At 40.3% G+C, this 26651-nt stretch overlaps 1 protein-coding gene across 1 annotated transcript in view; it reads right to left on the bottom strand.

Annotated features, from left to right (window-relative positions):
• Positions 1 to 26651, bottom strand: part of SPTBN5 (spectrin beta, non-erythrocytic 5) — a 1783454-nt gene that overhangs the window by 1595134 nt on the left and 161669 nt on the right. The window contains exons 3-4 of the mRNA XM_044073536.1: positions 22047 to 22163; positions 7847 to 8004 (exon numbers count right to left, since the gene is read on the bottom strand). Of these exons, the coding sequence (XP_043929471.1) occupies positions 7847 to 8004; positions 22047 to 22163 (275 nt within the window). The remainder of the gene's footprint in view (positions 1 to 7846; positions 8005 to 22046; positions 22164 to 26651) is intronic.

Consider the following 26651-nt stretch of genomic DNA (forward strand, 5'->3'; position numbering starts at 1 on the left):
TCAGTGTGCTGCACAATCACAGCCCTTAAGGCAAAATAACATACCTAACACACTAGTAATAGGGGACTCTATAGTCAGGCACACTGACGTCCCACTCACTAGGCTGGACAAGCAGAAGGTTACTGTTAGCTGCCTGTCGGGATCCAGAATCTGCCACATAGCACAAGCACTCAGGTCACTCCAGAACAAGTACAAATATGACTCTGTCATTGTTCATGTTGATGTGAATGACCTGAAATGTACCTCCCTGGACTACATGAAAAGAGGCTTGGAAGAGCTCTCTGATCATGTAACCCAGGCTGGTATGACCCTGACCCTGAGTAGCATCCTGCCCTCACCAAGAATGATACCTCAGTATGAAGAAAAAATGATCAATTTCAACAATTGGCTAAGCTTCTGATGTCATTCAAAGGGGATCCAGTGTCTGTCAGCCTGGGACGACATGCTCGACAAGCCGCATTGCTTCACAAGAGACGGCTTGCACCTGTCACCTCTAGGCTTTTGAGTACTAGCCAAGGCTCTTGCTGCCCTCATAGTGCCTTTTTTAGGCAAGGCTCAAAAGTCAAACACACCTCTGTAAACAGCACAATTAACAAAAAACTGAGGGTTATGCTACTCAATGCCAGGAGTTTAAATCTCAAAATGCACATGCTCAAAGCACGCCTCAGTATGGAGAATGTCGACATCTGTGCAGTAACTGAAACCTGGTTCAAGGCTCCAGAGAGCACCCCAGCACTACCAGGCTACAACTCATACCACACGTTTTGGCCACAGAACACGGACCAAAACACAAAAGGAGGAGGTGTATCCATATTCATCAAGGATGCCTAAACCTCCAGGTTAGTGGTGCAGCATGATACCTCTGAGATCATCCATGTGCAACTAACATCGGGCAAATCTGCAATGCAAATTGTGGCCTGCTACAGATCACCCTCCATGACCCAGGACCACCACTCCACCTTTCTGGAGACACTGGAAAGCATGAAGGTCCTACCAAACACCCTGATACTGGGCGATTTCAATTACCCTACCATTCACTGGGAAAACTACTCGAGTACAAACTCCCAGGCCCAGCGCTTCCTGAAATTCATCAACTCAAATGCCCTGTATCAGCTGGTAAACTCTTCTACCAGAGGTGAAAACATATTGGACTTGGTCATCACCAGCATGGGCGACAGGTGTTCCACACTGGAGGTCAACCCATCACTGGTTAAATCAGACCATAAACTAATCACTCTGGATGTCCACATCCCACCACCACCCCCAACTAAGGAAACTACAGTAAAAAACTTTTCTAAAGCAAACTTCACCTTACTTAAGACAGAGGTGGTAAGTTTCACAGCCCCCACGCTAAAGGATAACGCTGCCCAAGATGCAGAAACCTTTACAAATGCACTCTATGAGCACCTACAAGGATGCATGGTTCATGCCATCCCTAGCAAAACCAAGATTCACTCCTCTAAGAGAAGGAAACCAGTTTGGTGGACCCCCTGCAATAAACAGGCTATACAATAGAAGGAGGAAACTAGTTCAGAAAAAAAGCAAATCCCAAGAAGGAAAGACATCAATGATCAGTATCAGTAAGAAACTAAGGTCCCTCATGAAATCATCCAAGGCTAACTTCAAAAGAAAAATAGCCAAGGATTCAAAAGATAACCACAAAGCCTTCTTTAGCTATGTTAAGAATCTAAGTGGCAACTCGCAGATATGCACTGAACTAGTGCAAAATAGCACAAAATATACTGAACCTACTGATATTGCCAACATCCTGGCAGATAGATTCAGTGCAAACTTCACCCCCCTCTCACCTCCAAAAGGGCCCACAACAATACCGGAAAAGTGTAGTGTCCCAAAAATCACAGACGCATAGGTGAAAACAGCCCTTTCAAAAGCCAAAAACACAGCATCAATGGGACCAGATGGTGTCCCAGGCTGCGTCTTGCACGAATTACAGAACAAACTAACCCCCCACCTAAACACTCTGTTCAACCTCAGCCTCTCCACAGGCTACGTGCCCATAGAATGGCACACAGCAATGGTTATTCCTCTTCACAAAGGAGGGGCCACAACTGACCCTGGTAACTATCGCTCCATAAGCCTGACTAGCCTGGTCTGCAAGGCTATGGAGTGCATCATCATGGAACTCATTAACAAAGAAATTGGGAACCTCCAAACCCTTGACCCGACCCAGTTCAGCTTTGTTAGGGGCAGATCATGCCTACTAAACCTGGTTGACTTCTTTGAGACAGTCACCAAGGCCATAGATGAGGGAAAGGTGGTTCACACAGCCTACCTTGACCTCGCCAAGGCTTTCGACACCATACCCCACTTGAGTATTACAGAAAAACTCACCAGCCTTACGTCACGAGATGGGTTGCCAACTGGCTTACAGACAAAACTCACACGGTAAGAATAGCAGGCTCCAGGTCCGACTCTAAACCAGTCACAAGTGGTGTCCCACAAGGCTCAGTCCTGGGACCCCCACTGTTCGGCATATACGTCTCAGAAGTACAGGCAAACACAGGAGGACTATGGCTAACCAACTTCACTGATGACTGCAAACTGGGAGCCATAATTGACTCTCCAGCTAACATGGACATCCTCCAAAAGGGCATTACTGAGACAGACACCTGGTGTCAAAGTCATGGCCTCAAGCTAAATGCCAAAAAATGCATAGTCATCTCATCTGGGAAAAATAAAACACCCAGAAATTACCACATAGGTGGCAGTCCCCTTAATACAGAAGAGGTAATATGAGATCTGGGGACCCAGGTAGATAGTAATCTCTCCTTTGACAATCATGTTGCCAAAGTAGTTAGGAAATCCTTCTATATGGCCCATCTAATTACTAATGGGTCACATCTAGAAATAAAGAGGTTATAGTGCCCCTCTACTCGTCACTCATTAGACCCATCATAGAGTACAATGCCCCATTTGGGGTGTACCTTACAAGACACTTCCAACAGCTGGAAAGACCACAAAAGTACCTCACCAAGAGCATTACTGGCCTCAAACATATGTCCTATGCAGCCAGACTGAAAAAACTCCAGCTGTACTCAGTGGCATATCGTTTACTCAGAGGTGATCTCTGCCTGACTTACAAAGCCGTGTCCAACTCAGAATTGAATTGATGGAGAGAGAATCGGAGCGGATGTCTGTCTGGGTAGGAGAGAAGGAGCTAGGCCCTCCAATAGACTGAGTCATGGTTCCCCTCTGCCATCCGGACCTCAGTGGACGTACTAAAGGTTTTCGCCACCCCAGCTTCCATAGTGGTTCCCGAGCCTGGCTTGGAAACCGATGTCTGGGAAGATGCCAGGCTTTCATCAACCTCAAGAACCTTCTTGGACACCTGAGGCGCAGCAAGGGATTCCGACCTAACTTTTTTGGCCTCCTTCCTCGGCAGCCCTTCATATGGAACTACTCTCCCTTCCATACTGAACGCAAGACGTCTAAGTCTCTGGTTTTCTAAATATAATTTTAGTGCAGCAAGATGACTGTGAAGGGTTTTAGGAACGAAAGATTTGCAAATGGGGCAGGACGTATGGTCATGGGCCTCACCTAAGCAAAAAAAAACATTTCTCTTGTGCTTCATTGTGAGGAATTTGTCTCCCACAAGCACACTTCCCCTTTCTAGCTGACATAACAATAATCAAAGGTAATGAAAAAACCCAACAGGGCACTTATCTGTATCAGTAGGATAAAACAGTTGTCCGATCTGGAAATTTTAATGGTCGTCTGAAACATGATCTGCTTTCAGAACTGTCAAATAGGAGTCCGGTGTTCATTACAGCAGGAAAATTCTGAGGAGGGTGCATGCAGATGTCACCTTTATATCCTACATCAGTTTATGGCCCTGACAAGGGACGTCACACATACCCTCCAGGAACAAAGACTTTGGTATACTGGCCAGAAGGTGGTGCTGCTGGCAGCAACTCCCTAATGTTATGAATACTGCAACATGTGAATAGAAGGACATCTTGGCAATTCAGTATAGACCTATACCCATGTATGACATGGAGCTCAGAGTCTATCCAATGGTACAGACAATGTCTTGGTATATCTAAAAATTCCAGAATAAGGCTTTTCAAGACTTATGATAATCTATTTTGGTAGCCTCCCTAAATAAAAGATTAACTGTTCAAAGCCAAATGAAGTGCACCTGAATTTTGTTCATTTTCATAATTTTGAAGAAACATGTGCTCTACTATTACATACTTGAAGAATGTCCTAGCTTCCATCCCCTGACAAACTGTGAAGAGGTAAAAGATTAATGTCTTTTGCAAACTGTTACAAGTCAATAGACTAGTTTGTGTCCCAGTCAAGGAACTGCTTAGCAAAATGGAAAAATCATGTACTTGTTCTGTCACAGAAGATGTAAATATCCTCGATCCTACACAATTTCCAGCCCATCTCAGTAGATGCTATAAAATATACACACATATTTGACATCTAGGAAAATAAAAAAAACAAGACTGACTAGACAAAATGATGATGATAGTGGAGGCTAGAGACAGAGACTCGTAGATTTTGTTTTGTAATGAAAAGTTGCACAGCTTAAAATAGTCTACTTAAGACAAATGTCTAGTTATAGGTCCATCTGGAAAGAAATGCTCATAAAGCCTAGTTTAAATGATGAATTGCAACTTCATAATACATTGTGAATGAGGTAAGACCAAGTAGGTCAGGGCTTAGCATTATTAACAAAATGCACACTTGCAAGATTTGGAATGGCTTATGGATTTGTCCATGATAGGCTGTAATATACAGTCACAAAAGCAAGTTTATTAATACAGGTTTGACTGACATGATGCCAGACATGACAGAACCTAGATACTGGGATCAGTTTTTGCAGCCAGTGTGGGATATACATCATAGGATCCATCTAAGAAAAGTTGCAGACTAATGGAGGGAGCCTTTCTCCATTATTTTTAGTTGATAGGTAAACTAAAGACAGCAAAATCATTGAACATATGGACGCCCACACAAAGGGTACTTACTTTGTGCTTGGAGCATGGCAGGAAAGGTCAATCCAGACATACCTGGTAAGGAAAATCTATACAGAGATGGAAACCTCAACAGAGATGTGATAGAAGACCCGATTAGGTCATGGGAGGAACATCTGCATATTCACGTTAATCAGGGGACTTGGAAAAACATTTTGTTTGATGCCCAGGTATGCTACAATGTCTAGGCAAGTTGTGATATCTGTTTGAAAGTGTCCTCATAAGTATTTTTATAGCCCAAACAGATTACAGAATATGTTTCCAAGTAGTAATCATGAATGCTGGAGTATAACTATAGGAAAAAGGAAAACTGGATCCAGATATTTTTACAATATGTAAAAATGGATCATTTCAGCAATGATTTACTTGGGTGCTAGAATACCTAAGTTATCAGAAGATGAAGCCTGATGCTTCTGTTTTTTGATTGGTTTATCAAGTAAGGGAAGCATTTGGCTAAGCAAGAACTGCCTTTGCTGTATTACAGTAACCAAAAGCTGTTGCAGAAACTGGAAACCTCGTATGGCTCCACTGCAAGAAATATGTACACTTCCAATTGAAATGTATAAAAGGGGATGTTTTGGTAACTTTTAAGGGTAGACAAGTACCTATAAATACACGGCCATCGTGGCTGAAGCACATGATCACGAATTAATACAGAGGTTTAGGAGCTGTGAGTTGGCTCTTCTTCCTACCACTTTCATTTATAGTGTCCTTGATGGACGTGGTCAGGATATACTACCATCCTTGGCAGTTGTATTCTAATTAGGGAGCAGGATACCTCTAAGGTTACCCGACCCAGGTTTAACTTCCCTACATGGGAAAGCTGTATACCCTGCTCCATGAGACACTGTATTACGTACAGGAATATTACGGGCATTTATAAACAGCAATGTTTTGTTTCTTTGTACTAGGTTTAAGCACTATTTATATTAGAAAATATAAAAGGTTTGAAACTATATACTGTTTCATGTTACCATTTATTATGAGTTTGTTTCATAATACTAGGAGAAGCACTTTTCAAATGTACTCAGCTGACATTTTTTATAAATTGTTAAGATCATAAGATTTTTTTTTCCTTTATTATGATGATACTTTGGAGCACTGTTAAAATAAAATAGATGCATCTGCTGCTCAGTTTTACTGTTTCCTTCTCTAAAAATATAAATGTAGCTGGACTGAGCATGAATATGGACAAAAAAGTGATGATCCTGCTATCTCTTTAAGAGGTCATTGAACACATGGGTGATGTGAAGGTTGGTAAAATAAGACCTCCTACTTGAAATGGGCATCTAGGACAGAATGCCTCAGCTCCTTTTTAAGACAGTGCAGCTTCATTCAAGATATCTTATGCATGCACAAGCCTGAACGTACTGTCCTAACCACAGGGTCAGTGCAGTCAACACTAAAGTGACCCTCGTTGTAGGCCACTTTGTATGCTTCAAATTATTACCAGATCATCTTTGAATTTACATGCAGGGAGAACTGAAAGACTTTCCAGTACCTGATCCACTAGGGAGGACTGGAACCTGGAAAGATGAGAACAATAGTGGATCTAAACCACACAGAAGCAGAGGTGAAAACCTTTGCCCATTCTGTTCCCTGAGCTGACAGCAATGACAAACTATACTGTAATCACTGAGTCCTTGGCCAGGCAAAATGCTGTGATCTCTGGGTCCTCTGCTAGACCAAGGTAAATCAGATTCATGCCATAAATACTGAGTGTAATCTATAAAAACCCACAAATTTAAAAAGTGTTGTTGCAGGCAGACAGGCCATCCTGCATCTCCCACACCCCCTGCCTTGCATATAATAACTTTGTAGTTATACAACTATAGACAAAGGAAAACACTGTATAACAAAATCTGTTCCTGCCACATACTACATGCAGCAACAAAAAGAAAATAGTGTCATCTGCAGGTCAAAATCATGATAGTATGTATTAAGAACAGGACTGAATTCCAAAGTCACAAAGGCAGAAATAAAAACTTTGCCATTTACTTTTTTTCTGCATGTCTGGATTTCTACTTATTATGTTCTGCATTTGTGGTTTGTATATTTGTGTTCTTCTTATGACATAAATCTAGGAAAATAGCATGAGTGGAGAGGACCTCATATTCTTCAGCTGAAGGCTTACAGAAGATGTTCGTCACATCTGAAGGTACAGCAGCGTAATTTGTCACTTCCAGGTTGCAAGAATGGCATCCTTGGTAACAGGTTTCAAAAAAGAATGACCAAAGACTCTTGCTCTGTCTTCCCAACTATGACCTTAAGGTCTTCCGATCCTCATATGACCCCTGCTCCCACAGTTCCACAGTTCCAGAAGGGCTATACTCATGCATAGGTAATGCATCTGCGGTTGAGAATGCATCTGGTTGCTGACTGATATAGGGAAACAAGTAGCTATTACTCAACAACTCATCTGCTAATGACAGAACTTGTGAGGCCTGTGCCACCCCATTGCCAGGGCATGGTCATGCTCCCTAAGGGCACACCCCAGCACTGTTATGAGCACATTGTACAAAACAACAAATATGGAATGGGAAGGCCCAGAAAATCCTGTTTAGAGTGGGCCATGCCTAACATCAGTACTGGTATTATTTACACACTATCTTTTTTTGTATCCTAAAAAACACTATCATATAGGTATCAATCAAAACTCCTGATAGGTAAATAAGACAAAACTGAAAAATATGGAGCAAACTCTTAAACATGTCATCAGTAGTCATGCTTATTCATCTATACTTAAGGTTGATTTTTTTTCTTTTTTGCAGAAGCAGGAAATGCTGCATCTATGTTTGTGTTCTTATCTCAGGCCCAGATAAACAATCTTGTGTGTTCTTTACCTGTGGACATGAATGAGTGCATTAAATGCCAACCCATCTCTCCAGCTAGATGAAAAATCTTGCACGTTCACATTGCTGTAACCTGCTGTCTTTCTTTGACACCAAATGAGGAGAGCTTCTTTGGCTGATCGCCTGGCCACACTGGAGCCAAATTCATCCTAGGAAACAAGAGCAGACCATAGTAGCAATCCATTCAGCAAGAGGTTTTAAAAGACAGAGACACCAATGAGTAACAACAAAAAGCATGTGTAATAAAAATCAAAACTACATACACATTAATACAATAAACTCTTTCCTAAGAGACACCAATGAGTAACAGCAAAAAGCATGTGTAATAGTAGCAATCCATTCAGCAAGAGGTTTTAAAAGACAGAGACACCAATGAGTAACAACAAAAAGCATGTGTAATAAAAAATCAAAACTACATACACATTAATACAATAAACTCTTTCCTAACTTTAAGTTTTATGCTCAGATCTTTAGTCATCAAGTCTGAGGTTTTGCCCCTTCATCATTATAATATAGTACTTTCATCTGTCTGCTACTAGGGCTCATATTAGGATTTTTCTATACTTTCTTACCACTGGACTGAGTCTTTTGTTTGTTCCAGTCTGCAAACTTTTGAATTCAGTAGCACTGTTTTTTTTTCTTAATCAGTATAATTTATAGTTATTTTATCTCCTAAATTATTTATTTATTTATTCAGTCATTCATTCATTCTTGTTATATCCATTATAACCCCCTAGGGAATGGGCACCGCTGACCCAGCTTTTAGTCTTGCTCCACAAATATTAATAAGTAAGTAACTTAACTAGTGGGCTGGGAAAAAGCACAAGCAATTCCTTTAGATAAGACAACAAATACTTCAACAGAATGCAAAAGGGGTATCTTCTTACAGAGCAAACACAAAGTACAATTCTGAAGTCTTATGCTGCGTTTATAGTCAACATCACACAGTCCCTCTCATACAGAAGTTGCTAGTGTTTTAAAACCTAAGCTAACAATTTCAAACCTGGAAACAACACAACTGTAATAACAGCAATTTTAAGTTTAGATTAAAATATAGTGCAAGCCCTTGAGATACAGTGCATTGAAGGAATGTTTGATTTGGATGCAGAGGGCTATACATCTGCATATGGGCCCAGGTAGATATGAATATATATAGTTTGTATTTCATTTTAAAATAGAGATAAGCTAAAAGGATAAGAGGGCATTTCATTAGTATAGCCATCACAACCTTTTTCAAAAATGCTTTTGCAACTCTAAATTAGTTGTCTCTCCAAGAAATGAAAGGCTATTTTATCAAATGAAATTGCTATAATTTTCAAAGTACTTAATTTCTTTTTGTGTGACTTTTAAAAGGCACATAATTGGATGTAGCCAGTTGCTCTCTAGCCTCCAAAAATGTCCCCTTTGGTTGGTCTTGAAGTTTTAGATGTACAAAGCAATAATAATTTATCTCCACATGTTGATGGAGAAAGTGTGTTAAATAGGGTACACAGGGGCATACCTGTTCAATCCCATTCGTCTGAAAGCACAAGCTCAGTTTCTCACCTGCTAGGCTTCTTTTCCTCCTGCTCAGATGAGACCATGAAAGCAAAGCATACGATCTTTTTAAGCACTTGGAAGAAGAAAGCATAGTTAGTGTGTGTGTGTGTGTGTGTGTGTGTGTGTGTGTGTGTGTGTGTGTGTGTGTGTGTGTGTGTGTGTGTGTGTGTGTGTGTGTTTTTGCTACCCGAAGATGTAATCTATCTGTACCGTGAATGTGCAAGAAATGTTCAGGGTTGGTAAGTAAATTCAAGTAAAATTACAGTAATGCTCTATTCATTAGAGTTTTCATAATTATCATTCAGAAAATACATTTTTAGTTAGAGGAGTAATGTTTGTTTACGTGACTTACACAACAGGCAAATGGAGGTAGAAAGAATCAAACTCTGTACCCTTACCTAAAAGAGGCAGCTCTTTAAGAGCCTGGAGCTCTAAAGCTCCAACCCAATTAACCAGATATCCATTCTCTTTTTTAATTTTGGCAAATCAGTGAGGATTACCATCAATCAATAACAGGCATTAGAGGTTCATAGTTCTCATTGTTCAGAAAATGTGTGTCTTTGTAACACCTGTTATTTTGCTAACTTTTTCAGTAAATTAGAAGTGTCTGTCACATGAGGCTCTGAACTGTTAACAAACTGCTTCCTGTAGTCAAAAGTACAGAGTTTGAATCCTCTCACCTCTATTTGTCTATGGTATGACTGTGAGCAAGGCACTCAGACAGTAGTCCTGGGTACCCCCAAAAAGGGAAACTTCCACCAGTGAGTTTACTCAGTTAACAAACAGATATAATGTAATGTTTCCACCTTTTTACATTTGCTCCCCTTTATTTTTGACTTTGTCCAGAATTCCTGAGCAATGAAATTGAGAATTATTTTGGTCACTTCCTTCTAAATTGTGTGGCTTTCTGGCATATTGTTGTGGATTACAGTCACTAAGTAATGAAGTACAAGTGGGTTTCAGACTTTGTGTCCTTCAGAAAATGCTTGCTATTGCAACTTTTTAATTATATAACAGAAAGATTTAAAATCTGTTCCTGATTTTTGGATTTTTGTCTCTGATTGGAAAGGCATGGGGGTGCAATGGGATGCACTGTATAGTTCTCACAATAGTAAGCTAAAACACACTCCTCTTTCATTAATTATTTTGTTCATTCATTTTACTGCAAGCAAACATATAAATGTATACAGACATACAAGGGGTTATAATTGATGGTTACATCTGTGTGTGTGTGTGTGTGTGTGTGTGTGTGTGTGTGTGTGTGTGTGTGTGTGTGTGTGTGTGTGTGTCTATGTGTGTGCATGCGTGTGTGTGTGTGTGTGTGTGTGTGTGTGTGTGTGTGTGTGTGTGTGTGTGTGTGTGTGTGTGTGTGTGTTCTAGTTCACTACTTCCTAGATTTGTTATGGTGTAAAGGAATTGATTCTAATCAACAGGAGCTCCATCATATGAGCCATGTTCTTTCAGTATGAGCATTGGTTTCCTTGACTGTGTTTTATTATTTGGCTATGAATAAACTAGACAGCAAAAAGGTTATGAGTTTAATGTTAAAATATTAATTATGAATGCATTTTATTTAACTTGTTTTTTGCATGCACATGGGTGTGAAATGCATGGTTTGTCTGGGACTTAGTGGAGATGGATAATCATATGACCCGTGAGCTGTTCATGATTTCCTTCCTGTAGTGCTGCATTTAAGTCCCTCAGCCTTCATTTGTCTATTCACTTCACCGACAGACAGTGTTCCTGGGCTACCCCTAAAAAGGGAAACTTGTGTGTAGTAAGTAGGCTGTCCCAGGCTCATAGAAAATGTATTACATATTTGCTTTTATTTACTTCCTGCACCCTTCAGATAGCTGCCAATTAGTGTGTCACTCTATGCTATTTGATGTGAATCCCTGCTAAATTGTAGTTTAGTAGATTTCCCTATGCAGTTTCAATAAATGAGTTTCAAAGGAAGTGACGTTTTCTGTTGCTTATGCTGTCTTTTTCAATGTTAGAGTGTTTTGTTTTATTCAAATGGCCGTCAGTGTTTTAAATTAAAACTTTAAATTAAATCCAAATATCTGTGATCATTAAGAAGAAAATGGTGTGCACACTGACAGATTTGAACAGTGTTTTATTGTAATTTGAGAGACACAGCAAAGTAATGGGATATTGGTATGGCTGGTCCATTACCTTGCCTAGGACTCCATTTGACCACGATATGAGTCTGTTCATTTTGTTCAGAAACTTCTCATGAGTATCTTACTTCATACTTATGCTCTTATCTTTTTGTTTTTCTTCTCTTTTAAACCAGGTAAAGGAGTAACCCAGGAGCACTATCTAGTTATCTGACTTTAGGTCACATAGGGAAATGGAGGTCGAAAGAATCAAACCATGTCCCCCTTAACTACAGGAAGTAGCTCATTAAGAGCTTAAAGTTTTAATCCTCTGCAATAGCTGCCAGATCTTCACTCGTGTCTATTTTCCGATAAATCGCTGAGTGTTAAAAATCACTGAAGTTTACAGTCAGTCAGTAACGCCATATATTAGGGTTTCATAGTTATTGTTGTTCAAACTAACTACCTTGAATATAGCAAGCTCAGATGCTCATAAGCCTAGTACTTATTATACAGCAGGAACTTCTTATTGTAACATTTGTTAATGTCTGTTATGTACTTCACAGATAAAGATTCTAGTTGTCTACTGATGTACTATGTTCTTCATCTGTAAATATGTTGTAATTGCTATGTTAAATTGTTAATCGCTATGTAATCCAATGTAACTACTGTCTGTTTATTTTAACTGTGGAGCTTTTCTCCCCGGGCCTCCGCTGAAAATGGACCTACGTCCAGTCGGACACTCCCGGTCAACAAATGTAAATAAATAAATAAAAATGTTCAGAAAATGAATGTTGATGCAAAATATGTTTAAGTGATTAGAGTAGTCTGACTCTTATTTGTCTAGAATTTTGCAGAACATCATTGATTTTGCCTCATATTTATGCCCTCCCTGTTAACTTCTTTTTTTTCTGGTAAATTACTGAGGATTACTGTCAGTCAATAATGCCACTCATTACAGTTTCATGGTTTTTATCATTCAGAGAATGCATGTCTATGCACCACTTATTGTTCTGTTAAGATTTTAAGTGATTTGAAGTTGCCCAGCACTCATGTTAATAAACTGGCTCCTGTTGTTAAAGGTACATGGTTTGAATCCTTTTACCCCCATTTGCCTTCTCTGTGAGCTTGAGCAAGTCACTTAACTTGACAGTGATACTGGGTCACCCCGGAAAAGGGACACTTTGCTAGTGGGTTTACCTGGTTAGCAAATACATAAAATAATATTTAAAATATGCCCCTGTTTGTCTCCCATTATTTTTGGCTTGGTCTAGAATTCTTTAACAAAGAAATTGAGAGGTATTTTGGTATGTTTTTCATAAAATTTGTTGCTTTCTGGGAAATTGTTGTGCACTGCAGTCACTAAATAATGACTGGCATGTGAGTTCTGGACATTGTATTCTTCAGAAAATGCTTGATAATGTCAAGCTTGTTATTATATCTTTCAACATATACAAGAAAAATATTTAAAATCTGTTCCTGATTTTGTGTCTTTGTTTTTGACTCTTGAGCTAAGAAGAAGAGAGGGCAAGAGGAGTTGCACTGTAAAGTCCTGACATCAGTGAGATGGTCTCAAGCAAATATTCATGGTGTTGAGGTATGCAGTCCTACAAGTAACTGTAATTGATCTGTGACTGTGTGTATGTGTGTGCATGCGTGTGTGTGTGTGTGTGTGTGTGTGTGTGTGTGTGTGTGTGTGTGTGTGTGTGTGTGTGTGTGTGTGCATGCGTGCATGCGTGTGTGTGTGCGTGTGTGCATGTGTGTGTATGTGTGTGTGCGTGTGTATGTGTGTGTGTGTGTGTGTGTGTGTGTGTGTGTGTGTGTGTGTGTGTGTGTGTGTGTGTGTGTGTGTGTGTGTGTGTGTGTGTGTGTGTGTGTGTGTGATAGGTAGAATGAAATAATAATAAATCAGCTGGGGAGAAAGGCTAAAGTTGTTTCTCACTGAAAATTTGTAACTAGACATGCTAAGAAAGAATATGAGAATGTATTGTGTATTTTTTGGGGGGGGGGTTGAACTTCTGCAACTTACCTCAAGTCTCTAATGTTTGAAGAGCTGGGTGTGTGGCAATGCACAATATATTGTAACTGTTGTATAAAATGTTTTGCCTCATATATAGTGTAAAAGAAAAATGTTACATTGTAACCAAGTGACTGTTTTAGCTAGAAAAGAGAGACATGCTACCAAAGAACTTTTTGTTAATAGGATCACAGGAGGTTACTAGGCTAATGGCCCTGAGGCCCTTACAAGCCTAGCCAATAGTTTATCCTCCAAAAAAGAAACCTCAGTCAGCACCTGTCGCCCCTGTTAGTGAGGGACACAGGTGGAACTTCTTGGACAAATTTGTGGTTTCCAATCCACTCGTCAAGGTTGCGCTTGAAAAGGGTCAGCAAGGTACTCTGTTTGACATGTATGGAAAGTCTATTCCAGAGATGAGGCAGCCTCTGGGAGAAAAACCAGTCTCTCCAGCAGGTTTTATTGTTGTCGCATATTAGATTTAGGCCTTTCGAGCAGGTAATGTGGGAGGAGTTAGACTTACAGATATGGAGCATCTCTAGTAAGGCAGGATCCAACACTGCCTTGTAGGCGAAACACAGATCACCTCTGAACAATCTGTACAATACCGAGTAGAGTGATAGTGATTTGAGCCTGTCCACATAGGACAGGTGTTGGAGGCCATGGATTCTCTTTGTGAAGTATTTCTGTGGCCTTTCCAGTTGGTGCAGGTGTTTGGTGAGGTATGTACCAAATGGGGCGTTATACTCAATTATTGGCCTAATAAGGGAGGAATACAGAGAGGTAATAATCTCCTTTTTCTGGATGCAATCCCCTTACTTATGAGATGAACAAAGTAAAAGGCTTTTTTGACCACTGCTGCTACATGATGGTCAAATGTGAAATTGTTGTCAACCTGACTACCGAGGTCTCTCACCACAGGTTGTGTGCTTAGGAGTTTGCAGTTGATGTGGTAATCAGTAGGGGCTATGTTTTTACCGAATGGTATGATAATACTTTTTTTTGCATTAAACTTAAGGCCATGATTTTGGCACCAGTCATTTGTTGCTGTGAGACCCTCTTGCAGTATGTTAACATTATTTTAGGAGTCAATGACAGCACCCAACTTACAGTCATTCACAAACTTGGTCAGCCACAGGCCTTTTGTCTTTGCCTGGACTTCTGGAAAGTAGATGCCAAACAGTAGGGGTCCCAGGACAGATCCTTGGGGAACACCACTAGTGACAGGTCTGCTGTCGGAGGTGGATGTGCCTATTTTGACCTTGTGGGTCCTATCAGTGAGCCAGTTGGCCACCCACCTGATAAGATTTACACCAAGTTGTGTTAGCTTTTCAATGATGCCAAGTGGGGTATTGTGTGAAAGGCCTTGGCCAAGTCAAGGTAAGCTGTATGTACTGACTTTCCCTCATTCAGGGCCTTGGTGACAGTCTCAAAAAAGTCAGCCAGGTTCAACAGACAAGATCTGCCCTTGACAAATCTAAACTGGGTGGGGTCAAGTGCTTGGAGATTGCCTATGTCTTTGTTTATGAAGTCCATAATAATATGCTCCATGGCTTTACAGATCAGACTTGTCAAGCTAATGGGGCAATAGTTTCCAGGGTCAGTAGTAGCACCACCTTTGTGCAAGGGGATGACAATGGCAGTTCTCCACTCTGCTAGAATGAAGCCTGTACTTCGGCTATGGTTGAATAGGGTGTTCAATTGCAAAGCTAGTTCTTGCTGGAGATGGTGCAGAATACAGCCTGGGATACTATCAGGTCCTATGGAAGCTGTGTTTTTTGCCTTAGATAGGGCCTTTAACACTTGATCTATGGAGATTTGAGGTGCGGGACAAGTATCGGGGATGTCAAATTGGCCTTTGGGGGGGGATCGGGGGGGTGTAGTTTGCACTGAACCTATTTGCTAGCAGGTTGGCTAAGTCAACAGGATCAGTGTAAGTGATACTGCTAAGTACTAATTTGGAACAAACCTGAGATTTGCCATGGCGGTTTCTGACATAACTGAAGAAGGCTTTGTGGTTTCCCTTTGATTCTGAGGCTAGTTTTGATTCATAATTGGCTTTGGAGGTTTTTACTAGTGATCTAATTTGCTTGTTGAGGCTAAGGAGGGAGTTTTTCAATTTGGAATTTGTTCCTTTTTACCCTTGGACAACCGTTTCTTCCTTTTGTTGTAAAGCCTATTGATAGAGGATGTCCACCAGACAGGTTTGTGTTTCCCTGAAGAGCAGGTTTTAGTTCTGTTGGGTATGGCTGAGTCCATGCAGTTGTACAGGTGCTTGTATACTGCACTGGTGTACTGTTCAGCATAGTTGTCTGCATCCTCTTAGGGGGCGGTGGTGTGAAGCTAGTGATACCCTCCGTTAGGAGGTTGTAGTCAGCTTTTTAGAAGTTTTTTTTGGTTGGTTATAGCTGGGGAGATTGGGTGGGATAGAAATTTTGAATGAGACAGACCGATGATCTGATCTCACCAGGGAAGAACATACTATGGTAGTGGTGCAGCGTTCGCCCATGTTGGTCAGAACCAAGTCCAGAATGTCGTCACCTCTTCTGGAGAATGAGATGAGCTGGTCTAGCACATTAGAACTGATGAAGCCAAGGAATTGTTGGGTGAGCACATTAGTGCAGGAATAGTTCAGCCAGTCTGTGGTGAGGTAGTTGAAGTCACCAAGGATCAGGGTGTAAGGGGGTACCTTGATGGAGTCAAGTATGTCCAGGTAGGAGGAGTGGGTGATCTGAGTCATGGCGGTGGGGTCTATAGCTGGCTGTAACTTGAATGAGTGTCTTGCCAACTGTCAGTTGCACCTAGAGTAGTTCCAGTATGTCATGCTGGCAAACCAGTCTGGAGATGTGCCTTTCCTTAATGAAGATAGAGACTCCAACACCCTTAGTCTTCCTGACTCCATTTTGGGGTCAGAATGTGTGGAATGAGGTATAGCCTGGTAAGGCAGGGGTGCTCTCCACAGCCCTGAACCAAGTTTCCGTGACACTACAGATGTCACCATATTCCAGTGCTAGGAGAGCCTCCATTGAGTGCATTTTCAGGTTAAGGCAGTAAGTCCGCATTTTAGCCATGGTGTGAACTTCCTTACTAGCTATTAATAAGTGTGTTACATTTGTTACACATTATACAAGATAAGTATAGTATTCTGCATTTTGAAGATAGAAGGTTGACCTTGTCTTTAGTTTCTGTAATTATTTTGCTTGTTGGTGTTATAGATAATATGGTATTCATGATATTGCAAGCCTGCTGTTATCTATATTGCTTGACGCTGGCTGGAGTTCATTGTGTTTTTTTTTTTTTTTGGTTTGTTTGTTTGTTTGTTTGTTTGTGTTTTTTTTTTTTTGGGAGGGTTTCATGTTTCATGCACCTGACACCTTGGAGTTTTACAACTTGAGTTATTTCTTGTGAAAACCTCTTATAGTTGAAGAATGGAGTATATAGTAAAACACATAATCCCTAGAACTGTTGAATATTTTTTTCCATGAAGAAATAATGTAAAAGAAAAAATATTGTTGGAATCAAGTGCCTGCTCCAGTACACAACAGACTGGACTTCAAAAGAACTATTTGTAAGTATGTCTTTGTAACCATGCTGTGAGCTCCCTTCCTAGTTGTTAGTAAATGTCACACATTTTGCTGATTTGTTCCACCTAATGAGAGGTAGTGCAGTGTTCCATATTTTGAAAATGGAAAGTTGACTGTGGCCACGGTTTCTTTAATTCTTTAGTTTATTGGTGCTATGGATGTTATGGTAATGTCAAAGTATAACAAACTGTCTGAAAAGGAAGAAACCTCACCATAAGAACTTTAAAGGTATGTAGGTTTAATTATCACAGTCAACTACACAGTCTTAAAGTCTTCTTCTAAGACTTGTTCATAGACAGTTGTAATAACATTCAGAAAATCATAACTGCATAATTTAAAATTCCCTCACACCAAAAATGTATTCAGATCCTGGAATGGGTTATTGGTATCAGATATACCTTTTAAAGTGTTGCCAGTAACTCATAACTGCCTCCACGTTTGCAGAATGTCCCTGGTTTTGCTTGAAATGTTTGCCCCAGACCCTCATAAAATTTTTGATTTTCTAGTAAATTACTCATGATTACAGTCAGTCAGTAATGTCAGTTATTAGAGTGTTATACTTCTTGTTCTAAAATGCATGTTGATGCAAAACTTGGTATAATAGTAACTTGTTAAGTCAATCAGAGTACTATTTAGGTTCATAGATTAGTACTAGGCTAACTGCCCTTGGGAGCCATTTTATGCCTAGCCAATTATCCCTTGTGAGACTCAAACCCTGCACCTTGTGTTTATAAGGCAAACACCTTAACCATTAGGCCACCTCTTGTTACAAAAAATACTCCTGATTTTGTCCTCCCCTCCCCCATTATTTTGGCTTTGTCCAGAAATCTTGACCAAATAAGTTGAGGGGTATGGTGCCATCCAAAATCTTTCAGATCTAAATTATGTCTGTTTGTGTTATTTCAGCCAATCAGAAACAGAGTTCAAGGCAGCCCATGTTGCTGCATTTGCTTGGTACAGTTTTGTCATTATCAGTGTTATTTTCCTTTGAGAGGGCTGGGATACTAACATCATGAGTTTACTTATGGATGACACTGTATCTCAGCTATTTTATTATATCTTTCTACTCTGACTGTTTGAATGCAACAGAATCTTTAAGTGGTTATATTAAAAATGGACCTGCCACAGGAAAGTGATCTTTGATGTATTTTTCCCAGAATCCACTTCATGCCCCTTTTATATGAGTCACACTAGACATAAGGAAAATGTTTTTTTCAACTTCCATGTAAATAGAATGGCAGTGTAAGTCACAAGCATAGCGCACAGCTTCTGGAACCTATTTTAATTTCCTCTTTTTTGCCTGAATTACTTTGATTTGTGTATTTGGAGCAGCTCTTACCTGTTAGCAGTAGTTGTGACTGTTCAACAAAATAAACTACCTGTACTGTACAATTTAGGGCTTCCATTTTTTTGCCTGACAGACCCTTTCCCCACAATCTCATGAGGTGTCAGTTTTATCATTCTAGGAGTTGTTAATTGACCGCTCATTCTTCTACTTCAGAGATATTTTGAATAACATTTAATTTACTTTTGCCATTTACCAATGTATGTTTTATCTTTAACACTGGCAAAATGTGCTGCATGTGTTTAAAACTTTTTTCCTTACAATGCAGCACATAACATGATAAGTCCAACTTTCTGTTTTTGAATTTGGGTTAATGATATTTTTTTCTCTTCCTACTGTGGCACAAATGTCCTTGTGCATAACAAATTAGTAGGTTTTATTCTCAGTTAGAGCGTCTTATGTGTGGAGACATGCGTGAATGGGTGTACCTTCGATGAAGGTTGTGCATCAGGGCCTGCAACTCAGCACGTAAAAATCTACTGTCAATCATTAGCGGACCGGAGTTCCGCTGTGGCGACCCATAACCAGGAAAAGCCAAAAGACACAACAACAACATGTGCTTGAACATTACTAAGATTTGTAAGATTATGGCATTCAATGTTTTTTAAAGGAAAATAGTCTTTCATTTTTAACAGTGGATTAAGGGAAAGCTGTTACCATATATCATTTATTCTGTACTTTATTTGTATCTTGTTTTGGTGCGTTATTTTCACATGTCCTACATACCCCACCAGACAGCTACCATGACTCTATTATACCCTAGCAAGATAAGCAAACTCGAACTGCCACTGGTGTTTGCATATTTTGTTAGTTACATACATCAGAGACTTATGTAGTTTAATCATTCATATTCCAGTTTTCCAGTACCCTTTTTTCCTTATTTAGGACTGTTGGGGAGGCAGAGCGTGTCCAAGCAAGTTGTGTATATAATGTATGGAACCAGTCCAGCAACAGAAGCCAGTTCATAATAGGGCATACATACACAAACAAACACAGACACACACTTTATGAAATACAAGGAAGTAAGGCATATATCAAAACTGGTTATAATTTTTGGAAATAAAACTCATTACCAGGAACAATACTATGCCAGCTCACAAAGTCCAAGAAATATCTGGAAATGTACAAATAAACTACTAAATCCAAGATATAAATTCATAACCCCCCATCCCTGACATAAACAGTAATGAACTTGCAAGTCATGTTGATTCCCACTGTTTTGACTCTGTCAAGCAATAAACGGCAAATATAAACGTTTCCTCCTACCGGGTCCCATTTCATGGAGAATAGCCAGTCTTCCCCATCGGGTCTGTTACAACAAATCAGAGGTATAAACATCTTCTTTAACTGTAACTTGTGTCAGTATCAGTACAGAAAGTTTCTCCAGAATTCTTAAAGTATCCAGCATCTGCTAATGTATACACAGAAACTGTACTATCCAACTATTTTAATAAGAGAGGTCTTTATATATTTATTGGAAAAGGATTGTAAACCCTCATAGAGGTATTGCTTCCCTGGAAAAGACTGAGCTCCCCTCTTTGTAACCAAACTCCTTTACTACTGTTTTCTGTAGGAAATTACTGCTGATGCAGTCCTGAAGTGTGCACTAACAAAGTAATTCCTCTCTTTTTGGGAATTTTCTCCCTTATTCATGTTATTGTGATTTTGAAATTGGTGAATATATGCTTGGATATGTGGGGACTTGCATTTTCATTGGTGATGCAGCAGACTTGTCCACTGCAAAAATGCTTTATTTTTTGTTTCAGCACAGAAGGCATCCCAGACAGGAACTGAACCAGATGGCCAGCAGTACGAGGTACTGACGACATTCTTCATGTTCTAGCTAACATTTCAGCGCACAACACTTTTTATGCCCACTAGTTAACAGATCACTTAAGTTTATTAGAGTGCAAGTCACTGGCTTTAATATTTCTGTGTAGGTGTGCTTACATAGATTACAATTAAAACGATGTTTTCTTTTTTAATTTGTTTAACTTTCTAGAGGTCAACAGATGCACTTGTTCCATGTGAATGGCTCACCATGCTTATTTAGATTTTTCAGAACAGTCCTCATTCCAGATTGCTGTCACACCCCACCCAAGATTACTTCTCACTACATGCAGGTATTAAATATTCCTCCCTTTAACTGGCGTATCTCCAAAAATACCAAGAGTAAGTACCAGACAGCTAGTGTGGTGCAATCACAGTGACAGAAAGCTTATGGCTCACAAAAAAAGAGATGCAACATTTTAACAGGGTCAAGTCCACTTTTTTAGAGTGACATAAAAGTAAAAGAATGCTAACAAGCTAAAACATCATCCTTCCTGATAATATGTATGGCAGCAATACAAGATTATACTGGGGTAGTGGAATTACAGCTGATAAGGAGGTAGTCAGGCAGTCACCTGTCTCACCACTGACACATATCATAAATACCAATGAGTGAAGATAAAGGCACACAGAAAGAACAAATAAGAGACAGCACCACATTTCATGATTATCTGTACTATAACATTGCATCAGACATTCAAGAAGTACTTGAACAAAGGAAGATGTATGCATTAGAATAATATAAAGTAGAAAACAATTACTTCACTCTCGAGTTATACTTTTCAGAGGTTTGTCAATGTAGTTTGAGAAATAATGCCCTATTATTAGCAACACCCAGAATCCATGACACTTTATTTCTAAAAAATCCAAAACAGCTTTTCAGTGGCAGCTCATGATACTGTAAAATAAATGCAGTCCATTTAACCATGCCATGAAAATGGAAGACATCATTTCATCATAAGGTGGAAAATTGACAGTGGCTAGGAATATGAGATATCTACCAAAACTGGGGATGTGTTACATGCTGAAAATATTTTGATAGCCCAGTGTATGTATTTGTGTTTTAATTCAGTTGTGCCCAGTGTAGTACATAGCTTTGCCTGTATAAATACTAAATTTACACTTTGGGAAGCAGTGCCATTTTCAGACTGCAGAGGAGAAATGGAAGAGTTAAAACTTCTGAGCAACTGCACCTGGAATGGAGCAATGGAGGGGTCTGGGTAAGTATGACTTTAGAAATGAGCAATGTGAGTCAGGTGACTGAGCAACATGAGTCAGGTGACTTATCTGGATAAAGACCTACTGAATGGTAGATCAAGTAATAGGTGACCTCCTATGGAACAGATGAAAGACAAAAGAAGTGCAACTACAAAAAGGAAATGTAAGGGATGTCTCACCAGTAAGAAATGTCAGGGAAGTTTAAAGCAAAAGAAAGAGAGAAACAGAAGTTCTGAAAAGTACAGTTAAAGAAATCTCATTTGAGACTGGAGATTTTAGAGCAATCTGTTAGTGTACGGCAGGTACGGGAAATCTGCTTGCAGAACTGAAATAAGGGGTGACAAACATTGTGTGAGGCAATTCAGAGGTACATCAGAACAGGATTTTAAGGGGTCATATCAGGGATAGCTAGTAAGTACTCACTGCAAACCAAGTGAGAACTTCTGATGTAAAATGTTACAGTATTGTTTGCCAATATTTAGTGGTTTCTGTTCATTCTCTCAATCTTTTTACAGAGAACATGACAATAAAAGCAAAACAGATAAAAGAAAATATAACATACTTCATCCAATGTGATTGAAGCGATCTGAAACCTCAGGATAATAATCCAGATAAGCCCCAGGATCAAAATTTGGTCTCCATCCACAACATTCTCTGGCCCAATGAGTTCTACTTTTATCTGTTAACAAAGAAAAGTCATAAGAAATTGTAAGTTAATTAACCAAATGATTCATTCCATTTACTTTTTTTTATCTGTTAAGAATGTAACATGTAATTTCTTCTTTTCAGAATTTACATTGGAAGTGTTCTCTAGTTGCGTGACTTGCTAAGAGATGCACAACATGCAGCTGGTGCTGGTAGGAGTCAAACCCAGGCCTGAATAATTAATCTGCTTTTAGCTCTTTTCCTTAACTGTTTAGCAATACCATCAGATGAATACGCTTGAAGTACCCTGGAATTTGCAGTAGCTATAGTAAGAAGGATCAGACTGTTGGCAAACCTCTTGAAATATTGAGCTTGAATACTTTAGCCCCCCGCCCATGCCCCCAACAGCCTTCCATTTCATTACCAACAGGAAATAAGGGCTGCATAAGTGTTGAGCTGGCATGCCCAGCATTTGTATGATGGAGACAGTCCAGAGAACATCTACAGTAGTAAAGATGGCACAAATGAACTGGACAAATAGTCTACTGATAGAAACATGGTGAAATGAGATGAAAATGCAGCTACAGGACAACTCTCCATAAAATTATATGCAGAACTTCATGTTTGTCACAGTAGTCATGATTCATGACATACTGTATGGGCATAAGCTCCTCCAAACAATTTTCCAGCTGGCATCAGACCTTACTAAATAGTGAGTGCCACTCCCCCTTGCCGGCCAAAACTGGCTAGGTGAGCAGCCAGTCACATCCCACAGATATTGTGGCTTACAAATAGACTGCAAAGAGGAGTGTCAATTTAAACTTTTGGAGCCAAGACTTCGCAAGAGCAGGAACTTTGCATTGCAGAGCAAAGATTAGTATCAGCTTTGAATTTTAGAGATAAACTCTCAAAGGGTAAAAAAATTCTGCACAACAAAGAAAGCATCCGGTCAGCATCATGTAAACATAAAACTCAATATATAGGTCAATTTCCACCAGTATTTGTACCATAAGCACCAGTAGAGGAAGGGACTCTATAATATACTTTGGTATTATATCAGTAGACTGTACCAAGTAGTGCCATTACAGCAGAATGCAGCCATACTAACTACAGACAATGCATCGTGCACAGATGACACCAAAGCAGGCAGTCACCAAATGCATACAGAACTCAGCTATAACACTGTCATCACTGCCACTACAGCATTTTCAGTCTTATTATGACTCATAATATATGCAAGGTCTAGAGGGGGCTGTTAACATCTCCTGTACGTATGGAAAGCATCTCCAGCAGCAAGATGAACCCAGAAGAAGCTATCCAATTAGGTCAGAACCTTACACCAGAAGCTGCAGCTTCACTGCCCATAAATACTATAGGGTCTGAAGTTTTGAATGCTTTGGGAAGTCTTGTAGAAAAATGCTTAAAACCTCACAACCATTCACTGGGTTTGGCTACCACAAATTGCATCTCTTTTCTGGCAAACAACCCACACTTCAGGAAGAGGAAGATTTTGAATCTTGGCTGGATCAGGCTTCACAAGCCCTAGAGGAGTGGGATATCCCAGAATCTCAGAAGAGGCAGCGGATAGCTGAAAGTCTAAAGAGATTAGATGTGGATACCATACACAACTTAAGGATGGGTAAGCAAGATTGCATGGCCAAGGACTATTTAGGAGTACTGCAGGATGTTTTTGGAAGGACCAAGAGGGCTGTGGACCTACTGTTTCAGTTTGAACATACATACGAAGAGGTTGGTGAGAAACTATCTGATTACATTAAGCAATTAGATAAAATGCTCCACCAGATCATCCTAAAGAAGGGGGTGGATCCTAAAGTAGCTGACCAAGTATGGAGATGTTACAAGGAGATCAAACTATGGACCCCATTATGTGGAAACTGAGGATGAGAAGTAGGGAGGAGACTCTAACTTATTCTCAGTTGGTTAAAGAAGTGAGGGAAGAGGAAGCCCTGTTGGAAGCAAAATCTCAAGGTTCAACAGCAATTAAAGCAGTGAGTGAACACAAGCAGGAGCCTATAGCCATGCTTACTACTCAAACAGGAGTTGTGGCCCAGGGTGTCCGTGATGTAGAGGTGTCACAGTTGCAGGTGCAGGTGTCTTCTCTAACCGACGCAATAGCTCAGGTCACCTAGACAGTTGCAGAATTGTAAATAAACATAGTAACTTTAGCTGAAGGGAGGAATACATCGGCTAGAACCTCCACGAAAGGACTCAGGGAGGAAACGAATCAGCCGATGTTCAGAGTTCCTACTGGATTATGTTTTCACTGTGGGGTTACAGGGCATATAAAGCTACAGTGTCCTAATTCAGAGAACTTGAAAAAAGTGAACAAACTATTATTGGCTAGTGAAATGCAGAAAACTTCAAAGGGCCTCAGTGAAGGAGCCAGCTGAGTGCCCAGTTACAAAGAGCTCCATAAAATCTAACATCAAGGGACAGCATCCTGGATCTCTTTTCCACACTAACCCTCATAATAGGGAAGATAAACTACCTACTATGCACATTTCTAGCTCATCTGAGGTGAACAACCAAATTGGAAAGCCATCTCAGCATCTGAGACTGCAAAGCATTGCTAAGAACGAGTCTTATCTGTTAAAATGGCGAGGTCAACCGGCTGTACCTCAACCACATGCTGACTGCCATACAGCTGAACAACACCGCAAACAGAAACTACCTGATAGCCTTCTGGGACCATCCCCCGTCATGTCAGTAAAAATGGAAGGGGTGGATAGTAAAGCACTGTTGGATACTGGTGCACAAATCACCATTTTGTACAGAGTCTTCTACCAAAAATACTTAAAGCATTTGCCACTTGAAAAGTTAGACGATTTGGAGATCTGGGGGCTAAGTGACACGAAGTTCCCTTATGATGGTTATGTCTCACTCAAGTTAGAATTTTCCACTTCAGTTGTTGGGTCAACAGAAGTTTTTGAAACTCTCGCTGTTGTGTGCCCCAGGCCAAAAGGAAAGGATTCAGCATTGATTTTAGTGAGGACAAATACTGACCTCGTCAGAAGAATGCTGATGACTCAGTTGATCCAGGAACACCCAACACTACATCCTCTCCTGAGACCAGTTTTCTGTGTCCTTCAAAGGGAGAAGGATAGTAAGAAAGATGAATTTGGTCATGTGTGGACCCTGTCTAGGAAAGAGCATATAATTCATCCTGGTCAGGTCACCTGCTTGAGAGCCAAAGTGAGGATGTGTGGACAGTTTCCTCTCATCTCATGATGGAAACAGATCCAGAAAGTGACTTGCCACCGGTGCTGGAACTAGTCCCAGACGTTTGGCCTGCGGACAAGTTAAAGCATCTGAATGACACTTTGCCTGTGGGGATGAAAAATAAAGGAAGTACTCCCATTGTCCTGCATTCACAAGTGCGTTTGGGAAATGTTTATGCTGCAACTCCCTTACCTGCTTCTGTGTTGACAAGGAACGAGAGCAGGGCCAACAAGTTGAAGCTGGAAGATATTGATATAGGAGGTGGCTTTCTGCCCCCTGAGTGGGTAACCAGAGCTAAAGAGCTACTAATGAGAAAGAAAGATTGTTTTTCTACCAGTGAACTGGATGTGGGCTGTGCAAAGAGTGCAGAACACTGAATAAGAGTGAAAGAGGACCGGCCTTTCCGGGAACATTCCAGAAGAATAGCTCCAGGAGACCTGGAGGACTTAAGAAAACATTTGGAAGAACTAAAAGCCACAGGGATAATTTGAGAGTCAAGAAGTCCATATGTCTCTCCCATTGTAGTTGTTGGGAAAAATAATGGGTCAATTCGCATGTGTGTTGACTATCGTACTCTGAATCAGTGAACCATTCCAGACCAGTACACAACTCCCAGGATTGAAGATGCTCTAAATTGCATGGTGGGCAGTAAGTGGTTCAGTGTGCTAGACTTAAGGAGTGGATAATATCAAATCCCTATGCACCCAGAAGATAAAGAGAAGACTGTCTTCATTACGCCTTTTGGATTTTTGGAGTTTGATCACCTACCTCTAGGTTTATCAAATGCACTGGCAAATTTCCAGAGAATCATGGAAAGAACAGTTGGAGACATGCATCTCCTGGACGTCTTAGTCTACCTGAATGACACCATTGTTTTTGGGAGGACCCTAGAGGAGCATGAAGAAAGACTGATGAAAATATTGGACAGGATTAAGAAGGAAGGCCTGAAGTTGTCATTGGACAAATACAAGTTTTTCCAACCTTCATTGACCTATGCGGGACGTGTAGTGTCTGCAAATGGGATATCCACAGATCCCAGCAAAGTTGAAGCTGTGACATCTTGGTCCAGACCCAAAGCTATCACAGAGTTGTGATCTTTCCTGGGGTTCTGCAGTTACTATAGAAGGTTTGTGGAAGGATTTTCAGAGATAGCAAGACCCCTCAACCATTTGCTCCAAAATGATGAGAAAGCAGATGAAACAGATGAAGATATCATTGTAAAGAAGCCCAAGGGATCGACAGGCTCTAAAGAACTCATCAAGAGTCGCAGGACTCCTGAGTG

The sequence above is a fragment of the Protopterus annectens genome, chromosome 6.part0 (genome assembly GCF_019279795.1).
Source record: "Protopterus annectens isolate FY-2018-M chromosome 6.part0, PAN1.0, whole genome shotgun sequence".
NCBI lineage: Eukaryota > Metazoa > Chordata > Ceratodontiformes > Protopteridae > Protopterus > Protopterus annectens.